Source organism: Pseudonaja textilis, chromosome Z (genome assembly GCF_049901715.1).
Source record: "Pseudonaja textilis isolate UNSWEBS1 chromosome Z, rPseTex1.2, whole genome shotgun sequence".
Classification (NCBI taxonomy): Eukaryota; Metazoa; Chordata; class Lepidosauria; order Squamata; family Elapidae; genus Pseudonaja; species Pseudonaja textilis.
In genome coordinates, this window is record NC_142008.1 from 36704085 (window position 1) to 36722025 (window position 17941).

Sequence of the window (17941 nt, forward strand, 5' to 3'; positions counted from 1 at the left end):
CCCTTTTAGAAGTTTCCTGACCTACTAGCATCATTCATTGCCTTATGTACAACTTTTACATATTATTTTAACTAACTGAAATAAACTACCTTTGACCAAAAGTGCACCCTTTGCAGTTATTTCCTGCACTTGAACTAAGTTGGCATTATTCAACACAGCTGTTCTCATTCAACAGTTCCTCGCCCTTCCTTTGTTTGGAGAGAACATGCATTTCCTTTATTTACAGGTTTCAGTCTGACTCATCAAGAAATAAGTACTTAGAAAAAATTGTACATAACCAAAAGTAGACCCTGAGCTGGAGAAAGAAAGTGAAAAGATTAAGTTGAAGAGCCATATCACTCACACAGGCATATATTAGTTATACATTACACCTTTATTTTACTTTATGCAGCTATAATTCAATTAATATTTTACATTTAAATATTATTATTGGTTAACAGGGCTTAACTTAGAAAATTACTAAATGCTTTTGGTAAGCTCAATCTATTGATTCCATATAACTCTAACCCTAAACAAATAAATGCATTTTTACTTTATTTATACATTATATATTGTTTATTTGTATATTACCCATTCCCTGATGATTCTGGGCAGCTTTTAATCAAAAATACCACCAAGCAAAATCCATCCTCAAAAATATTAATAAAACTCTCCCATAAAACAAACTAAATACAGTATTAAAATACAGCAAAAGAAAGGTGTACAAAAACACAAGTCTGGCAATGTAGACGTTGAAACACAGCATGCACTTTGGATAGAATAATCATGTCTTAATTGCTTTTCTGGACTCTGAAAGAGGAGCACCTTAAAAGAAGGGAAGGAGAAAGTATGGGATAGCCATACCCTCCAGAACTTGCTGAGTTTCTCAGTTAACCAAAGATCCACGAGAAGGAAGTTACTGCAGTCTGGTCAAACACCTTAGTCGTCCCTTTAACTAATGATTATGGTCTCAATCAAACTGCCCATCAGAATGTAAGTCTCTAAGCACCTTCTGAAAAACCAATAAGTATCTGGGATAGACTGATCTAACAGATTCTTCCTCACAGCAGAGAGAGTTATACATTAAACTCCACAGCCATTAGTTCCTATACACTGACCTCTCCTCCAGGTTTTTGAAATATAACCCAGTGATCACATCCTATCACAATTAAATGGTGGGTGAGGATTTTTCTTTTTTACAGACAAACCTAGTGATTTTTTACAGACAAACCTAGTAAGAGAAAAGGAGGCAGTTAGAGGGCAGAATTAAATATATCATCAGCTTAAGAGTCATTACATTTCCATAAATGGTCCAAGTTCAACCACTCCTAAATTCTGTTGACTCTTATCTGGCACCATCTTAGCACTGATCTTTAGTTGACCAGATACTTGTGAATAGGCTTGAATAAGTTTTCTGTGCCACTACTTAAGGAATGATTCTGATCCTTTGCAACTGGCAAGTCAGAATCCCTGGTTCTTGTGAAGAAGACTAAGAACCTGAAGGAGGGGATTAATAAGAGCTACCAAACTCTCCTCCAATGGTAGCCTGCTCTCAGTATTCCATTTTACCTCTTAGTGCCAACTATAATCTCATTTCACTCATTTCTCATTTCACAAAAGTCCATCCTGGACTGCATCACCCGCTACAGCCCAAAAATCTCTGCCATCTAGTACCAGGATCAGTCAAAATATTTCCAGAATTTGAAGCCCTTCAATCCAATTTCTAACTCCACTTCCACCTATTCCCCTGTGCTATTCTCATTCAAAATTCAAATGACAGTGGTAATCCTAATGTCACCCAGGTACAGTCCTCTGACTCCAAACCAAACTCCAATCCTAAAGATGACCTTTTGAAATTTTTACTGAGAAGACGTAACGACTAAAGCCAACAGAAATCCAAGTCTTTGCTGTCAAATACCTGCACTCTTATTAATCCTGTCAGTGTTTATAAGACTCACTCAGCATACAACTGTTCTGAAACAATTTTCAGAGCAACCTGAATGTCACAGTGTTTTCCTAGAGTAGAGACCAACTGAAGAAAGCAACCAGTATCTCAGTCTTTCTATAATCAAGACAAAGCCTTCTTAGGAGTACCATCTGTTGACCATCTATAGATAAAAAAAAAGAGAGAGATAAAATGGCAGCCACCAGTCCAAAGCCATTAACCTCAGGAAACATTCATAGCCAAGTGGTGCTCTAAATCTGGGCCATAGCACTGCACAGTTCTCCAGACATCATTAATGGCTTCTGCTGATCTGTTTCCCTCTTTCCATCTCACAATTTATTTCTAATAGCTTGCAGCTGGCAAAATTGTTATCTTACAACGTGCCTTAATGATTTAGCTTTTTCCTTCTGTTTCTATGTGCCTGATGTCTTGGATGTGTAATAGGTTAGTAAAATCAGCCTGAGAAGTATCAAGGAGCAGTCCATCATGGTTGCCATTTTATTATTAATAAATTTACTATTTAATCATCTTCTAAACATTTAGATTTTATTATGCAGTGGCATTGCTTTACTGATTATAAAGATCAACAGGAGACTGCTATGCCAAACATGCCATGAAAGACCACTACATGGTTCTTCAGATTTTGTTGAGCTTCAATTTAAATCTGTTCTTGCAATAGCAATAGCACTTACACTTATATTCCACTTCACAGTGCTTTTACAGCCCTCTCTAAGTGGTTGCATAGAGTCAACATATTGCCTCCAACAATCTGGGTCCTCATTTTACCCACTGTTAAGTTCGGAAAGGAGGGAGGCCACACCAGAGCTTCAGTCATAACACACTTTATTCGTGGGAATAAAGGGGGCTGTCGCGTCTGCAGCTAACAGCAGACCTACCAGCGAACAGCAGCTGGCTCAACCTAGCAGCCGGCTTTTATAGCCGACTGTCGAAGGGAGCCAGCCAATGGGGACTAAGAACGCCCCCGCAGGAATTGCGGACCTGATGGGGAACTGGTGTCAGCCCCAAGGACATAACACCCCTTCCCCCCAGATACGAACATGAGTAGTCTTTAAGATATGAAGGCGGTTTGTGTTGCCGCTCTGATCGTCTTAGTTCGGGTGTAGGAGCGGGTGGCACAGAGTTCGGGACAGCGGGGATTTGGTCCCTTGGTAGCTGTCCAGCCACCCGACCTTGCTCGCCGGTCGCCGGCCGGGTTGTCGAGTCGCTTCGGTCTCCCGGTGTGGTAGAGGAACTGCTGGGGATGGTTGCTGGTTCTGTAGGATGGTCAGTCGTCTGCTCCCTCGGTTCGGTTGGTGGAGGCAGGTTACTCTGAGTGTCCCAGCTAGGTGCCAGATGCGGTGCCTGGAATGTTGCTGTGGTCTCTGGGTCGGTGGTGGCGTGCTCGTTCTGCCGGCTCCTCAACTGATCCAGGCGTCTCCGCCAAATGCGCCCGTCTTCTAACTGGACGTGGTACGATCTGGGCCCCGTGATGGCCACGATCCTGCCAGGTACCCACAACGGGTCTCCCGCGTAATTTCTGGTGAAGACTTGATCCTGTAAGACAAAACTCCTGACCCTACTGTTAGACCCAATGGGTGTGTCTGGGCAATAGTGAGGGTGCAGCCTGTCTAGTATTGTCCTTAAGCGTCTGCCCATCAGTAGCTCTGCCGGCGACTTGTTTGTGACCGTGCACGGGGTCGAGTGTTGGCTTATAAGGAATCTAGAGAGTCTGGAATGCCAGTCATCTTGGGTGAACCTGGCGAGGGCCTCTTTGGTTGTTCTGACTGCTCTTTCAGCCAACCCATTGCTCGAGGGGTGAAAGGGAGCCTAGGTTGGCGACATACCGGCTGAAGTCTGTGGACGTAAATTGAGGACCGTTATCCGACACAATAGTGTCCGGGAGACCGTGTGTGACGAACAAACGAGTCAGTGCTTGGGCGATTGCTCGTGTGGTGGTTGAGAGTAGGAGTGCCACATCGATCCATTTAGAAAATGAGTCTACTACTATTAGGAATGTCTTGCCATGGAATGGGCGGCCAGGTCAACATGTAGACGAGACCATGGTGCGTTGGCGCTTTCCCATTTGGTGGGAGGGGTTACTGGGGGTGCTGGCGGGATTCTTGACAGGGACGGCAGGAGCTTACCCATTTCGCAATTTCGTCGTCCATGCCCGGCCACCATACATAGCTCCGTGCCAACGCCTTCATTCGTACAATGCCGGGTGCCCCTCGTGTAATGCCTTCAGGACGGGTCTGCGTAGTGATTCCGGAATGACAACTCTGGTCCCCCATAGCAGACAACCCTGTAAACTGGAAAGTTCCTGTTGGCGGACTTTAAAGGGTGAAAATTCGTTAGAAGGGTTACTACCCGCCACCCCCTCCGTACTCCAGTCCAGGACCTGGGCGATCAGTCTGTCCTTCCTGGATTGGAAGGCAATGTCTCTCGCAGTGACTGGAATTCTGAACTCACTGGTGTCAAAGATGGTGTGGACTGGGGCCGGATCCTCCACGGGTGTTGGTAGCGGGCACCGGCTGAGGGCGTCTGCATGGCTGAGATTCTTTCCTGGACGGTGAACTAATTTGTATGAATATGCTGCCAGGAATAAGGTCCATCTTGTCATTCGGGGAGACAAGACTTGTGGTGTTTGCTTCTCTCCGGAGAGAAGTCCCAACAACGGTTTGTGATCTGTAACCAGTTCGAAGTTGTGGCCAAACAGAAATTCATGAAATTTTTTAACAGCAGCTACGGCAGCTAGGGCCTCTTTGTCGATTTGGCTATAGTTGCGTTCTGTCGTTGAAAATGTTCTAGAGAAGAAACGCAATGGGGCTTCGGACCCGTTGGGCAGTCTATGACTTAATACGGCCCCAATCCCGAAGGTGAGGCATCTGCTGCCAAAACTAGTGGTAGGTTCTGGTTGAATTGGATCAGTACAGCGTCTGAAGTGAGGAGTGACTTGACTGCCCTGAAGGCGTATTCCTCTTTGGGTCCCCAGTGCCATGGAACATTTTTATCTAAGAGTCTATGCAGTGGTTCTGCCACTGATGCCTTGTGCGACAGAAATGATGCATAGAAATTCAGCAGGCCTAGGAAGGCTTGTAGTTCTGGTTTGGACGCACGGCGTGGGTGCCTCGTGAATGGCTTTAACCTTTGATTCTACCGGGTGGATGCCAGAGGCGTCTATTCGGTACCGAGAAAGTCCACCTGCTTAGTGGCTATGGTGCATTTTTCTTTTTTAGTTTGAGGCCATGCTGTCTGAATCTGTCCAACACCCTCTAACTCTGAGGAAAAGCTGTGTTCTGTCCCGGGAGGAAACCAAGATGTCATCAAAGCACGGAACCACGCCAGGGAGGCCCTGTAGGATCCGTTCCATTAACGACTGGAATATGCCCAGGCGACACTCACACCAAATTGGAGGCGCTTGCATCGGAAGGCCCCTCTGTGGGTAACAATGGTTTGCAATTCGGCCGCTTGGTTGTCCACAGGAAACTGTTGGTAAGCCTGTGACATATCCAATTTGGCGAATATCGTTCGGGTTCGAATGTGTGCAGTAAATGCTGGATTACTGGCACTGGGTATGCGCTAGTCTGTAAATAGCGATTTATTGTGGTCTTGTAGTCTGAACACATCCTTATACTACCATCTTTTTTTGAGGGTGTGACAATAGGTGTCTCCCACTTAGCAAAATCCGTGGGTTCGATTACCCTTGTTTTAACAATTTGTCTAGTTCGCATCCAGCTTAGAACGCGAGAGCGAATGGCACTCTCCGCGGTTTCAAGCGGATGGGAACTGCCTGGGGGTCCACTGAGAATGAAATAGGTGTGCCCTTGTAGCACCCTAATTCATCGCTGAAAACGTTAGCGTAATCAGAGAACAGTGAGTCGGTGTCAGAGGATGAGACAGCATGAACCCCCGTTAAGTTAAGGCCGAGAGAGGGGAACCAATCCAACCCCAAAAGACTAGGAAGGGCACCATCAACTACCACTAATGGCAGGTGGCCTTTAAAGGTTCTGAATTTGACTAGGAACTTGCCTGTTCCGATTACTGGAATGTTCTTCCCTTGGTAGTCTTGTAAGGATAAGCGACTCTTCTGCAGCTGTTTCCTGGACAGGCTGGGATGTATTTTCTTGAGCGTGCTCCATGAAATGATCGAGAGCGCTGACCCGGTATCGACCTCCATTAGGCAGGGTCTACCTTCTAAATGAATGGAGAGTTTAATTATATTGGGTGTTAAGAAGGTATGGTTAGCTTGATAGCATGTAAAACAATTTTCTACTTGCCTGGATGGCCCCGAGGGGGCGTAAGATGGTGGCTTTTGTGGAGCCACGTGCGCTGCCTGGCACACCCTAGCGATGTGTCCTCTTCTGCTGCAGTTGTTGCAGGTGGCACTTTTGAACATGCACGTTGCTCTGGTATGGGGACCCCCACAGGAGAGGCACAGCGGGGTGTGCCTAGGTACGTTGCCTTCTCTTGGTCTAGTTCCTACCTGTGGCTGCTTGAATGGTTTGAGACGGTGTACCTCAGATTGCTCGATGGGCTCTTCTTCGTTCACTGCCTCCTCAGAATGTACAGTGACTGGATTACCTTTGGGGGTGCTTCCCTGTATTTCAGCCGCTGACTATATTGCCAATTCTGCAGCCAGGGCTTCCTCGATGGCTTGTGCGAGGTTGAGGTCCTTCCTTGCCAACAACCGCCTCTGTAGTCTTGTATCCTTGACTCCGTAGACAAGTTGGTCCAGGAGCATGTCATCAAGGTAGCCTTTAAATTCACAGTGCAGGGCTGCGGTTCTGAGGGCTCCCATATATTGGTTTATGGTTTCTCCCTCCGCTTGCTTCCTCATGCGAAAGGCGAAGCGTCTCGCAATCTGTGACGGTTTCGGCGAATAATGATTGGAGAGGGTCTCCAGTAGCTCAGACCATGGGACATTCTTGAGTTCTCTTGGGGTGAACAGTGCTGTTGCCGTGTCAAATACGGTGGCCCCACAGTAGCTCAGGAAGAAGGACTTCTTTTTGTTGTCTGTAGCGTCAGCCAGACCCACAGCATCAATATAATGGTTAAACCGGTTTTTATAAGAGTCCCATTTATCTTCGTCTGGTTTAAATGGCTGGAACGCCGGATTCGCATTCATGACTGGTTCAGCTTGTGGCAGGTAAAACAAGTCTCACTGGGAATACAGGCCCTGGAAAGGGTAGCAGCTACAGTTTGTAGTGCTGTTAAACAAGTGTTCAGCTTCTGAGTTCTCTCTGGGTTGTACAGATAGCAGCTGCGCTCGCAGTGCAATTTCGGTCTGGTGATTCAGCTCGTGGAATCTCTCTGGGTTTTCTCGCTCTCTGCAGCCCTTGGCGGCTGGGAACAGACGCTATAACTGACGTCTGTTTGAAATTCACGCCCTTACAAGAGCGAGGGGGCGATGCTGCAGCTGCGCGCTGACAGCGATTTGAATTTTGCGCCTAGATTTAGCGGTCGTGAGCGTCGCGCTGGAGCTTCGCTACACGCAATTCTGGCAAGTTTGCTTTTGGGCGGCTGAGGCTCTCAGCGCCCACTCTCTTGTAGCTAGTTTGTGTTCTTGAGCGGCTACACGCTCCGCTTTGATTCCTTCTCAAATGGCTGACCGAGCTCTCACCGTCGCGGCTACGGTTCAGCACTTCAGATTTATGATATTCAGCTCTTGTATAGCTGCTGGTTGGCCACATCCCATCCTCGTCGCCAATGTTAAGTTCGGAAAGGAGGGAGGCCACACCAGAGCTTCAGTCATAACACACTTTATTCGTGGGAATAAAGGGGGCTGTCGCGTCTGCAGCTAACAGCAGACCTACCAGCGAACAGCAGCTGGCTCAACCTAGCAGCCGGCTTTTATAGCCGACTGTCGAAGGGAGCCAGCCAATGGGGACTAAGAACGCCCCCGCAGGAATTGCGGACCTGATGGGGAACTGGTGTCAGCCCCAAGGACATAACACCCACCTTGGAAGGATGGAAGGCTGAATCCACCATGAGCCTGTTAAGATTCGAACTGCCAAATTGCAGGCAGCCAGCAGTCAACAGAAATTGCCTGCAGTATTGCATTCTAAGCACTGTGCCACCATAGTTCTTAATTATAGCAAAATGTGAGGAATTGTCGAACTTGAAATCCAACAATACCCGATGAACCACTTTACCAGTTTCTGATTTATAAAATAGTATTCTATTAAGAAATATAAGTGCCAGGGCAGTGTCACCTCCTCTTCCCTAAGATTCCTTCTCAGGCTGATATGAAAGCAGTTCCCTAATTGTATTCAATGTACTGATTAGCATAATGCAATGTTTTTGTAATGTAGTGTAATGCATTTTTTTCAGATTCAGCAATTTTACAATGTATAGACTTCAGTTCCCAGAATTCCAAAACCAGGATTCTGACTGAAAAATTTTGGAACCTGAATCCACATATCTTAAAGTTGCCAAGTTTATAAAACACTGTTCTATTGAGCAATTTCTGATCCATTTTGGACGAAAACTGCATGATCAGTTTTTCAGTATTTAATTTTTCTGCCTAATTCTGGCATAAATATCCATGACAGGAATAAGAAATGAGCTATTCTCCAGATCTTTAAGTCTAGACGCCTCCAGATCTCTGATAAGTGCTCATTATACTGTCTGTTTTGCTGCTATCTATTCCAAACATAAAGGTTTCTTCTGCATAATTACTGAATAATTTATTTTTAGTTTAATAATGCGATTACAGTTTATTCCCTTACCTTTTATGAAGAAAATTTCATTCTCAATTGGTTCAATTTTATTTTAAAATATTTATATCTAGCTTTTTCTTTCATATTAGGATTAAAATATACATTTAACAAAGACAGCACTCAAGTTTTAGTTTTTTAAAAATGAAAGGGTGGCAAGATAAGCATTAATGGGCAAAATTGGCAGGACTATCTCTTTAATTAAAATTACAAAATAAAGTGTTATCTGATGCATTAAGGAGAAACATCTGCAATACTTCATTCTGTTAACAGACAGATCTAGCAATAAAAATAAACAATTCACTCTACATGCTAAGCAAAAAACAATGTGTTTGAAAGCTATCTAAAATCAAAGAAATTGTTATAAGCATGTTTAAAAATAAATACTACAATTTCCATCAGCACCAGCATGACTGATCAACTATCAGGGATGAAGGGCCCTATAATCCCAAAAAGCTGGAAGATATGAGGGTAAAAGCTATTTATGAAAGTTAAACACATTCTCCTGGGCACATGGCTTCTAATGCTGCCAATTAATGAACAGAAAAAAATTGTACCTGTTTTAAACAATTTTTTTAAGTGTATCATTTTTACAAGCTTAGGATATTCTTTACTCTTTCTCTTGGGGTTTTACTTATATATGCTCTCTGTTGTTAAATGGGTTTGCATGGAACAAGTGCTGAATTATTAACCTTTATTTCAGTTGAAATTAAATGAACATTACAGCAGAAATAATGGCCTGTAGGGATCATTTTCAAATTGTCTTGGTCTAATTCTTGGTATTAAATATCTATCTTCATGTGGATAGGAATCTGAATTAATAGTTTGATGTCTGATTTGCCTGCACACTCTTCTGGAGAGAGTGCTGCCAATTGAAGATATTTTGGGAGCTTGGGATCTTAAAGTCAGAATTGGTGAAGATGTTCCAAGCTGAGGCAGACCAGTTGTACGTGCCCAGTTCTTCTAACTGGCTTGAATTCAGGGGACCTTTGAAAGAAATCTCTCAGCAATGCCTTAAATACTCTAAACAAGTATTTCATATTCTATTATATTCTATTATTCAAAGATATCTCCCAACTTCAGTAATATCTCTTACTGTCCAAACACACATCTCTGAAACAGTTTCAGAACTTCTCCTGTTAATAGCTTGCTATTGATAATTTTATTAGAAATTCAAATCAAAATATATCTGTCCATGCTTTTTAACATTCTTGCTTTGCATTTTAGCAACATTTATCCTAACTGAGTTTCTTGATTTTAATAACTAGCACTCTTCTACAAGTAATATTAATTGCTGTTGCTTTTCCCACTGCTAATAGTAGTGGAGGATTTACAGTCCAGATACAAATACAAGAAACCTTTGTTTATGAACTAATTAAAATCATCCCACAAATTAATCTTTAAGAAAGGCTTACTGCTGATGTGAGACGAGCAAGAATTTCTGCATTGGTTTCAGTTGTTTCTTCTATTCTTCTGTTATCCCTTTTGAAACAAAAAGCAAATAAAAGCTCATGGTACATCTGAGATGTAAGATTGGTCTGAATCCCCTGAAGGCACAGGGAAACAGGGAATTAGACGGTTATGACCAAGACATAATCCCTAGGTTGCCTATGTTATATCTCTGCTATGCAAACTCCACTGGCTCTAACTTTCCTTCCAGGTCCTGGTTATCATCTTTAAAACCCCACACAGGGTCAGTTTATCTGCTTGAACGCTTCTTCCTAAGAACATAACGTCCATTCTACCAGATAACATAGATGGGCACGCTCCTAATCCCTTCCCATATTATTATGGGAATACCATATTATGGGAACGAGGAAGTATGCCTTTTTCATAGCAGTCCTTGCCCTGTATCCCTGTATGATACCCTTCCTTTTGAGGTTTGGCAGGCCTTTACCCTCCTAGCCTTCCAAAAACCTCTGAAGATCTGGCTCTCCCATATGTGCTGGGATGAGATGTGGTGGATAAGAGGATTTTATGAGGAACTCTATGTTGAAAATTAACTTTTATACTAGAGGTTTTTTTAATGTTTATGGTTTTAATATATTTATATATTATATTATTTTGTTATTGGTATTTTAATTGCTGATTGGAAACCACCCAGAGTTCGATATAAGATGGGTGGTTATATAAAACTTTTTTAACTAAATAATATAAATGATTAAAATGTTCCTAACACTAGTAGAACTAAATGCCTTTATTTTTACCAAATATGTTTATACTAAGAAAATATAATGTTATAGATTTGTTATTAAGTTTCCTGGAATGACATACTGAACAGCAACTTCAATTTAAGAATGGCACCCTCAGGAAATAAACTCTTTAGTTTAATGTAAAGGAAAAAGAATTAAAGTTATGAACCTCAGTTATTAGCTTCTTGTGATCAACAGATGGAATCAAGAAAGCCACTGACTTTGCCTCCAATGGGTGGGTACATGACATAAAATACAAGGAACCCACCAGATCACTGTATCTGATGTTTTAATCTCAGTTTCTCCCATCAGTAAGTTTCTTGCAATATAAGATTTCTTTTAAATCTCATGTTCTGCTGTCCTATTTGTCATTACCCACTGATTAGTTTAACAGTCCTGCTTTTTAATTTATCATTATTTTAAAGTAGCATGATGTGATGAAGTTCATATGTTGTCCTAACTCATAGATTCTTTAATCAAGATTGTTAAATAATCACAATACAGATTTATATTATGGTGGAGATTATTGAGATCACAGGTCAAATTAAGCCAAAACTAAACAGCCTCGATTATGACATTAGTGCTATCTGTATACATAACATACATTGGGTTTGATGTTTTTTGCCCATTGCTTAATGCAAATCTAACTCCTAATTAAAACCAAGATAGTAAGCTTTTAGTTTAACTAAAATTGCTTTAAAAATGAGGAAAATAAAATATGCATGCTTGTTAGATTCTGTGATATACTTGATTATGAAGCTACATAAGTAGTACTGGGCTTTATAAAATGTAGAAAGCAGAAAGTAAAATGATAGGGTTTATTTTTATTCACAAGCAAATATCCTGTTCATATATAATATTAAGTTTATACTTTCCTGTATAAAAGAAAAAAATAAGAAAAAAATACTCTTAACATAATGCTTCAGATTTATTTTTATAAGCCTAAGTATAGTATATAGTCATTTTTATAATGGTAATTATATTGGTATTTATATATAATAGTTCACAGTAATGATTTAGGTTTTTTCAAAAAAAAAATTGCAATATTTTTAAATCTTATTTAAAATGTTTGAAAAGGTAAATCATAAGAAATGGACTCATAACATGCTGCAAAATTCAAAACATATAATGTAAATGTGAAGCAAGCCAGCCAGTAACTAATAGAAATATACTTACAGGTTACACATATTAATCCTTGGAGAAGTAACAGGCACCATCTTCAACAGAAATTTCACACCATTTATCCATCCTTTTTCTCCTTCATATTCACAGAATAAGTATGTGCATTCATCAGATGAGAACTGGTAGAAAACATATCTGTCTAGAAAATATATCTGCTTATCCACTGTTTAAAAAAAAAAGAAAAAATGATTATATATATATTTAAAGAAATGGTTATCAGAAGTCAAATACATATATGCAACTTTAGTTACAATTCATCAAGTGGAAAGACCTGGCAGTCTGTGTATAAACTTAAAAACTGTACAGAGTTAGGGGAATATTTGTATTAGCAGAACATCTTCCCCAAAAATTCCAGTGCTGTAGACTAGATAGAAAGGTAAAAAGCAAATATTCTGAGAATGGCATAAAACAAAGGGAAACAACACTTCCAAACCACTTCAAGACATAAATAACATGAGTTTGTTTACATCATTTTTTCTCAACCACAGCAACCTCCAGCATGCTGGTTGGAGAATTCTTGCTGTTGGAGTTCACATGTATTAAAGCTCAGAAACACTATTGTATGTTGTCAAGAAGAAGACGGCAAAGACACAAATGCCAACCAATTATTTCTTCACAAGCTTTTGTGTAGGTAGAAGCCAGTGCAGCTTTCCCTGAATAGCATTTGACTACTTATCACACTATCAATGAGTTGTGCCTCCTTAAAAAAACATTTCGTTTTCTGAAAAACTCTTTCATGATAAACTAGCTATGAACTACCTTGTCTATTCATTACATGATGCTAATTAGGAGTAACATTATTAAAAAGCACTCTGTTCAGCAAACAAAGCCATGTTAACTAGGAAACTATTCTCACAGCCTACACGCAAATGAAATGGTTCCATTTTGCAGTGTAGAACTTCTTCACTGAAAGGAAAAAATAAACTGCATACATATTTTGAGCATACGGCTGGGGGGAAATATGATTGTAACAAGCTATTACTGAAAAATGGCTCTATTTTAGACTGGCTTGAACAAAACAAAACAAAAATTCATGCAACAAATATGCCGATGGATGAACCTGCATTAATTATACAAGCCCTATGTTGTAAAAAAAAATCTCCCACGTTAGAGAAGAAAAATATATCTTAAGTGTTTTTCAAGAGTCATGCTGAACTCATTCAATAATAATTCAAAGGCTTGCAGAGTACAGTAAGCACAATATTCCATAAAAAGTAATGAAACATTATATTAAACAATTCATACTGAGCTACCTGAAGAAAACAGGTAAACAATGTAAAAAGATATAGAGGTGAGATGAACAAGAGGTCCACCTACCTTTATTTATATGAGAGATGAACAAGGTGAACCTCTTCATCTCTCATATAAATAAAGGTAGGTGGAGAGACCAGACTTAGCAATGGCTTTGATGTGGATGGGTCCATGATAAATGTGGTAACATGTGAAAAAAGTGTGGGATAATAAATGTGGTAACATGTAAACACAGATACACTGTATATATCAAAGCAATATATCTATTAATGTGTATGGATGTGCATGGCACCTTTGAATACAAGAAACTGCCTTCCCCAAAGGGCCTTATTATAAAAAAATATCATTAAAAATGATTGAAGAGGAGGAAGAGATAAATAAGGAATGTATATTCAGTCAAAAAAAATATTTTCAAATACCATAAGCATACAGTGAAACTATTATCCAGATTTTAGAAATTTAATAGAAGCAGTGTCCATAAAAAGATGATAAAAATAGCCAGGATGATATATAGGTATATTATGAAAACTGGCATATACTGGCATGTATAAATATCTAGCAAATATACCTTTGCAATTATCTAGAATGTGAAAGTTACAAGTTGATTAAAAGGAAACTATTTTCAAAATAATACCCCCTCTTTTTTTTTCTAATTTCTTTTGCATATATTGTAAAACTAATGTTCCAATAAAAAGTAAAACAAGACAAATTGAATGCTTTGCACAACAGTTTGGACTTTCTACTGTAAAACTGACCTGAAAACACAATTCCCATATTCAGTAGTAGCTGCCAGATACCAGCTGCTGTAGATCTGCTGTTAATGAAAGTACAGCACCTCAAAAGCCAATCTACCAGTTCAGATCCAATGCAACTTTGCCTAACAAAACAAAGACCAAAGTTGTAATCCTAAAGCATTTACAAGAAAATATGTTCAGTGTTCATTTCAGGCTTATATTTGAATAAAAATATATTGCACTTTGATTTATATCACACTGAAATACACTTACCTAAATAGAAATGTAGCATATATTTAATGAATCCAGGTGACACAAATGACGAACACGCTTTTATATCTAAGATTGCAGTTTAGTGTAATTGTGTTCACTCTAAAGATTGGTTACATTACAACAGGGGTGTCAAACTCAATTTATTTGAGGGCCACATCAGGGTTGTGTTCGGGTGTGGGATTCAAATTTTTTAACAACTAGTTCTGTGGGCTTGGCTTAGTTGGTGGTTGTGGCTTCGTGGTCATGTGACTGGGTGGGCATGGCCTACTCAATGTCACTCACATTGAGGGGTGCTTCTCCTCGCCTGGCTTCTCGTGACTGTGAGGACGCTACAACAGTCGTAAGTGTGAAAAACTGTCATAAGTCACTTTTTTCAGTGCCATTTTAACTTTGAATGGTCACTAAATGAACTGTTGTAAGTCAAAGATTACCTGTACAAAAATATGAAAAGCTTCTTTGCTTGCAAAAAGCTTCCCTAAATACCAATCATTAGATTAAAAATACCTGCAAGCCAGAGTTACAAATCAGGCAGGTTGCTAGAGCACCTTGAGGAATTAAAATAAGTTAAAATGCAATGATAACTTTCAGCAGCCAACACTTACACATAAAGTGAAACCCAGAGGTCATTTAAGCTCTCCAGAAAGAGCACACCCAGGAAAAGCAATCCTTAGAACCATTTGCACCACTTAAAGATATCAGCTGGTCTCACTCACCTCACAAGATATCCTAAGGAAATCATCCAGATTTAAGGAAAGGTCACATGCCCCTCAGAAAGGCAGTAAAAAAAAATCAGTGCCAAACTTACATTCTGCCTCTTGGAGATACACCCCAAAAGGACAGTGCCAGATACCACTAAAGCAGTGAAGGAAGACCCCCTCCCCCAGATAGAAAAAGAAACCATGAGTCTGGAAAAAATTAAACACAATACAAATAATTAAATCACAACAATAGCTGTTGCTTGTTAAACCAATTACCAGAACAAATAGACACAGGAACTAGCCAGATTTCTCAACCCAGTTTATTTTCAGGAACAGAGATTAACCTTTTTCCTTCCAAACAAAGCTGAATAGGGAAAGTTATCCCATCAATAAACACAGGATTAAGCATCACCAAGGACAGAATTAAACTTCACCAAAAAAACAGTTTTAGACCAAAACTCAGAAAGGGTTTGTAAACTCGCGTTTGAATGTCAATCTTTCTAGCTAGCCAAGAAGCCTTGCTGAATGTCACTTGGTTCCTTGTTATCAAAAGCTCCTTTCCGGCTATTCAATTATTTCTTCAAAGTGCTGATTGTTGTATGTGGCTGGAAGTATATCCAGGGGAGTATCTCCTCCCAACAGCAGTGTAGAAAGCTTTTTAAAAAAACCTTCTTCGGTGACAGTAAGTCTAGGCATACTGCCAAGAATGTAATAAGGGTGGGAAAAAACAAAAGGAGATTTCTTCTAACTATCCGTTCTCCGAACTGCTTAGAATGTTAACAAGGGGTTCTATAAAACCGGTCAGAACTGGTAGAATCCCACCCTTGGTTGTGTTTGACCTTGGGGGTGGGCAGGGCCAGGGTGAAATTACTCTTGTCAAGGGCACCTGTGGCCTGAAAACTCTGTCAGTGAAAATGGGCTCCCAAGTTTTGTTTTTGTCTGGGATGATCTCCTGCAGCCCTCTGCCAGTGAAAATGGAACACCCACCCCCACAGCTCCAGTTTTGCTGGCAGAAGGCTGAAGGAGGCCATCTTGGCCAAAAACGGAGCTCAGTGGGGCCGTGTGCATCTCTCCTGAGTTCTATTTTTGCTGGCAGAGTCATTGTGGGCCAGACTTTCACTGTTTCCAGGGCAGCCCCGCAGGCTAGATCTAAGCACCCCATGGGTCAGATGCGACCCCTGGGCCTTAAGTTTAACCACATCTGCCATGAAGTTTACATATTCAGAAGAAGTAGCTATCAAAACAGTCACTTGAATCTCTGTGTGGCTGCCATGAGTCTATTTTATTAGAACAGCTGGTAAATTAAAATCTATCTAGAAAATGCTGGGAGTCCTGATGTGTTGAATTTTCTAGGAGCAAATCCTACTCTAAACTCTTTGCACAGGCCTAATAGCTACAACTGTACTTATTGTTCTCCTTATAAAGACCCAAAAAGATATGGTAGTTGTGATTAGCTTAATTCATATATGAACTTCATAAATCCTTTAGCCTTAATTTTTTCTTTTGCTTTCTTTTCTGCATAATTTATACAACAATATCTTCAAGTATTCTAATCCAGTACCTTCTCATAGCTGGATAGTTAAGAGGGCCACAAGAAAAAAAATGTCTAATTTGGGAATTTTCAAGCTGTAGATCAGGGGTGTCAAATTTGATCGCATCGCGGGCCTTATTGTGACATATCATGATTTTTTTTGCCTTTGTGGAGTCGAGGCCTTCGCAGGCCATATCTGGCCCATGGGCTGCCAGTTTGACAGGCCAGGCTTAGATCATGACTCAAAGCTTGATACAAAGTCTGACATAGCTTCAGCTCTGCCTCCAGAAGTCTCATGGTTCATTCAATGTGGTGATTCAAGCCTTCCTACATTGTCTACAATGTCTTCTAGCCCAAATTCACAAGGTTCATCAGATATTGTGTGCTGTGAATTTGGAATCACTAAATAAGATTCCATAAAAATATCAGTTCCCTTCTGGTTATTTCTCATTGCCTTTTGTGTTTGTAGTTATAGGGGGAAGAACGTGAAGAAACAAGATTTCCACATGATTCCAGGGAGCAAGTATGCTTGGCAACAGAACTGAAAGTGCTTGCCCCAAACAGGGACATGTATTGCAAGAAAATTAGAAGAGGGAGGGGTATATGTCCTACGCTGGTCCAGTGGTGAACAATTTACTCTGAGCGATTCATTTCCTTGATTTAGTGCTGAAATGAAAGATGAGATGACCTAGTGCAAATATGCTTTTGCTGACTGGTCACCTATTTATTTGATCAAGTAAACTGGTCTGTTCTCTTTTTTATGCATATACACTGCACATACATTCTAGACACTAACTCACAATCAAATACTATGCCGTCCTAAGGCAACAAAAATCCAGGTAAAAATCATTAAATAGTAGCAAAATATTAGACTTCTGAATCTTTTTCTAGTGCTTGCCCACACTTTCATAGCCTAGATCCAATTCTAATTCAGCTATTTAGCAACATTCAGGCTCAGTAATCAGGTAGATGTGTTAAGAAAAAATCTGCTAGTGTTTACTGTTGTCACAGAAACCCTGGTTGGCTACAATCCCAATTTATGTATTTTTTCTGCTACATCTTACTGTGAGCATTTCAAGGAAGGCTCTTAGTTAGCTGTAAAACCACTCAGCTTTGGGGGAGGCTAATGGTACATCTTTTAAAGCATTTGAGCGGTCCCTACCATTTTGGAAAATAGCAATACCAACAAATATCCTTTAAAGAGCAATTAAAACCTTCTTTGGGAATGATTATTTGAGACACAACAGGTGTATACATTACTTGGACCACTGTCAGAACTTGTTATCATTCTGCCTGGACAGGGTAACAGCTGGAAACTTCTGACAGGACTCTACTTTTGCCTGTGCAAGACTCGTGGCCTTGACCCTCACATTTGAATCACTACCAAAATTAATTCCTGTAGTTCATTCCCCCATAGCTTGTCTATCTAACCCAGGGTTC

The 17941-nt window shown here is 40.5% G+C and overlaps 1 protein-coding gene across 2 annotated transcripts in view; it reads right to left on the minus strand.

The window, feature by feature from the left end:
• Positions 1-17941, minus strand: part of RAPGEF5 (Rap guanine nucleotide exchange factor 5) — a 114437-nt gene that overhangs the window by 73660 nt on the left and 22836 nt on the right. For both annotated transcript variants that reach the window (XM_087916496.1, XM_026706384.2), the window contains exons 4-6: positions 14021-14142; positions 12009-12177; positions 10056-10122 (exon numbers count right to left, since the gene is read on the minus strand). In XM_087916496.1, coding sequence (XP_087772622.1) covers positions 10056-10122; positions 12009-12177; positions 14021-14142 — 358 coding nt within the window. The remainder of the gene's footprint in view (positions 1-10055; positions 10123-12008; positions 12178-14020; positions 14143-17941) is intronic.